Source organism: Asparagus officinalis, chromosome 10 (assembly GCF_001876935.1).
Source record: "Asparagus officinalis chromosome 10, Aspof.V1, whole genome shotgun sequence".
NCBI classification, from domain to species: Eukaryota; Viridiplantae; Streptophyta; class Magnoliopsida; order Asparagales; family Asparagaceae; genus Asparagus; species Asparagus officinalis.
The window spans coordinates 51,453,554-51,457,026 of NC_033803.1; the positions used below are offsets into that span (position 1 = coordinate 51,453,554).

The 3,473-nt window shown below is 38.6% G+C and overlaps 1 protein-coding gene across 1 annotated transcript in view; it reads right to left on the reverse strand.

Annotated features, from left to right (window-relative positions):
* The window catches only part of LOC109826732, a 17,588-nt gene extending 16,249 nt beyond the window's left edge, over positions 1–1,339 (reverse strand). Inside the window, exon 1 of the mRNA XM_020393747.1 lies at positions 183–1,339. Within this exon, the coding sequence (XP_020249336.1) occupies positions 183–1,339 (1,157 nt within the window). The remainder of the gene's footprint in view (positions 1–182) is intronic.

Sequence of the window (3,473 nt, forward strand, 5' to 3'; positions counted from 1 at the left end):
TAATGTTGATATCAGGAGTTTTTCTCTGAATCTTAGTTCCCAGCAAGTCTTTATAGAAAGAGATTAACTCATTTTTTATTCCTTCTCCATCAGTAATCCTGACACCACAGTTATTGTAGATCACTGTGACCCTATTGTGATGGCTCTTTGATTTAACTATAGAATGGAAGAATTTAGAACACCTGTCTCCTTTAACCCCCCATTCAATTCTTGCTTTTTGCTGATAGAATGACATTTCACAATCCAATAACTTGTTATAAGAGGCTAAGCTTTCCTTTTCTAGAGAAATGAGAGCAGAATTAAGATGGTCTTGCTGCAGATTTGTCTGAACAGTTTCCAGTTTTTGCTTTGCCCTGAGCACCTGCTCACTAATATTATGAAAATGTCTTTTATTGATATCCTTCAGAGCATATTTCAGATTTTTAAGCTTTGTAACAACTGAAAACATCTTATATCCTTCAACATGCATTTGCCAGATAGTAGCCACTGTTGATAGATAATTAGCATGTTTAGTCCACATGTTGAAAAACCTGAAAGGCTTTTTTCCCTGTAAGCAATCCTCCAAAATAGACACCAGGGCTGGAGAGTGGTCTGAAAAGCTAGGCAATAGGAATTCCACATGACTTGAGTTGAAGCTGTTGATCCAAGTGTCATTCACCAAGGCTCTATCCAATCTACTCCATACCCTTGCATTTGCTTCTTGTTTATTGTTCCAAGTGAAGAAGCAACCAGTATTTTTGAGATGAACTAACTGATTATTGTCAATGAATTCACAAAAGTCCTTAGTATCAGCATCCGATAGAGTGACACCCCCAATTTTCTCTTCATTGCTTGTCATTGTGTTGAAATCCCCACATAGTAACCATGGTGAGTTGCCAATAGAAAAACACAGCTGACTGAGCTCAGTCCTGTTGAAATCCCCACATAGTAACCATGGTGAGTTGCCAATAGAAAAACACAGCTGACTGAGCTCAGTCCAGAGGTGTTTCCTGCCCAGTTGATTGTTGAAACCATATATTGAAGAAATGAAGCAATCAACTCTGCCATCAAGAGATTTTACAGAGCATGTTATTTGTTGATCTGAGAAAGCAACCAAATTGATATCAAGAATGTTTGGATCCCACAAAATCAAGATTCTTGCCTTGCCAGAATTCCTCACATTTGACATACACCTCCAGTTAGCTGCAAGCTTCTTGGCTATTCCTTGAATGTTTTTTTCTTTTATTTTTGTTTCTATAAGAGCAATATAAGATAAATGATACTGAAGAATATAGTTTCTAACCAAGTGCTGTTTAGAGGATCTATTTAATCCTCTCACATTCCAAAATGATAGATTCATCTGTTTTGTCCCCCTCTATCAACATTAGAGGGATCTGCTTCTAATCCATGTGGAGAAATACTAGAAAAAGGATTCAGGTTTTGGATATATTTTTGCATGAGAATTCCAGATTGTGAGGGGGTTTTCCCTTTGTTAACTTTCCTAGAGAAGGTATTTTGCACATGCATCCTACCAGCAGATGTTGCATCTGTTAATCCAGGACCATACAGTGTTTGCACAACATGCACAGAGGCATTAGTTGGCATCTCTTGCTGAACCCCATTTATAATTTCTTTTAGATGTTCTGTTTGTATTTGCACACTACCAGAAGATGTTTCTCCTGTAGATAAACCAATAGAGCCACACTGAACAGGATATTCATGCACAACATGTACACCTTCCTGGGGGATAGAGGTAGAATGCTTTACTCTATTCCCAGATAAATTTTTATCAGTCAGATCCTGCACCACATGAATAGAAGTATCAGGGCCTACAGACTCTTGCTGAACAACATCCTGAGCTTTCTGTTTGACTGTTTGATTCCCCTGATTCTCTTTTTGTTTAGGTACCCATCTTTGAGTTTTTGGGAACCGTTTGCAGAATCTTGTTTCATGACCCACCATCTTACATTTTTCACACCATCTAGGCTTCAATTCATAATGTATTGCTTGATTAAAACTTTTTCCATTTGGGTCTTGTATAGTAATTTGATCAGGGAGATGGGATGGCATACTCACTTCAATTAGCACTCTAGCATAAGACAAACGTTGCCTATTAGCAATGAGTTTATCAGTAGCTATTGGCCTTCCAATGGTACTTGCAATTTTACTGATAGCCTTTTCATTCCACAGATTAAGTCTCAGAAAAGGTAACTGGATCCACATAGGATATAAACATTCATTATTCCTTATATTTTCTTCACCTATTGACCAGATTTTCAGCAGCAGAGGTCTGGAACCAAAGAACCAAGGACCATTGCTAAGAATACTGTTCATTTCATCTTTATTCTTGAACTTAAACAAAAACAGTCCTGCTTTGAGAAGACAGGTTTCAGGGATAGCATAAGGAGCCCAGATTTTCTGCACGAAATTCTCCATTGCTTTAAATTTGACATTCAGTCCTATTACCTGACCAATCAAAGAGGATTCCCAGATAGAAGCTCCTTCATTCCATTCTTCTTCATTGAAAGACACACTGTCTTTAGCCTCAGATGGTAGAAAACTCAGACTCATTCCACATCCAAGCTTCCTATTATCTGCAAAACAGCTTACCTAACTTTTCCTCTCTTTATCAGTAATAGGTGCTTCTTTTGGAGGACCTAATGGAGGAAAATCAGAGTCATCACTGGTTTTTGTTCCCATTTTCAACTGAGGACTAGCATTTCTGTTAAAAATAGGATTCATAGATTCAGATCTCGCAGCATCCTCACCATCCTCATGCAGATTCAATGGAACAGTAGTGGATTTTTTATTAGAGTCAAAAATCAATTGGACAGGATCAATATTACTCATCTGAACTTGAGAAGCTTTAGATCCAGAGATATCCTCTTCTAAATCAATCTCTTCTGCCCAAGAAATCCTACTTTGAGATAGAGAAGACTCACTCAGTTGGCGAGCTTGAACCCCGATCACATTGACAGGAGCTTGAACCCCGATCACATTGACAGGAGTTTGCAGCACTCTAGAGGAAGTATTGAGGATCTCCGCCATCGATTTCCTCATCTTCTCCCCCTTTGGTCCCGTTGATCCCATTAAGATCGTATTACCCCCTTCTTCCTCAGAGAGCTGGCTATCATCCTCAAACCTGGTATCATAGAGATCCTCAAACCTGGCTATCATCGATATGAAATTTTTGTTAGAATGTGAAGTGCTAAAATTATGGCATGTCAAGTGTTGGAGCGTGATGCCCTAGGTTGTGAGGGACGTCTTTTATTCTAGCCCTCTAATTACAATATCCTTCAATTAAAATTAACTCGTCAAGCATCTTAGCCATTTATCCTCTCATCAAAAGATCACTGTCATTCAAAAATATAAAAAAAATACCTAAAACACCACCAAAAAGCCCATAAAATCCCGTCACTATTCACGGGTGAACAGTAGCACCCCATTACTCCTCTGGGGTAAATAGCAGCCATGCTGTTCACAAGTGATCCGTA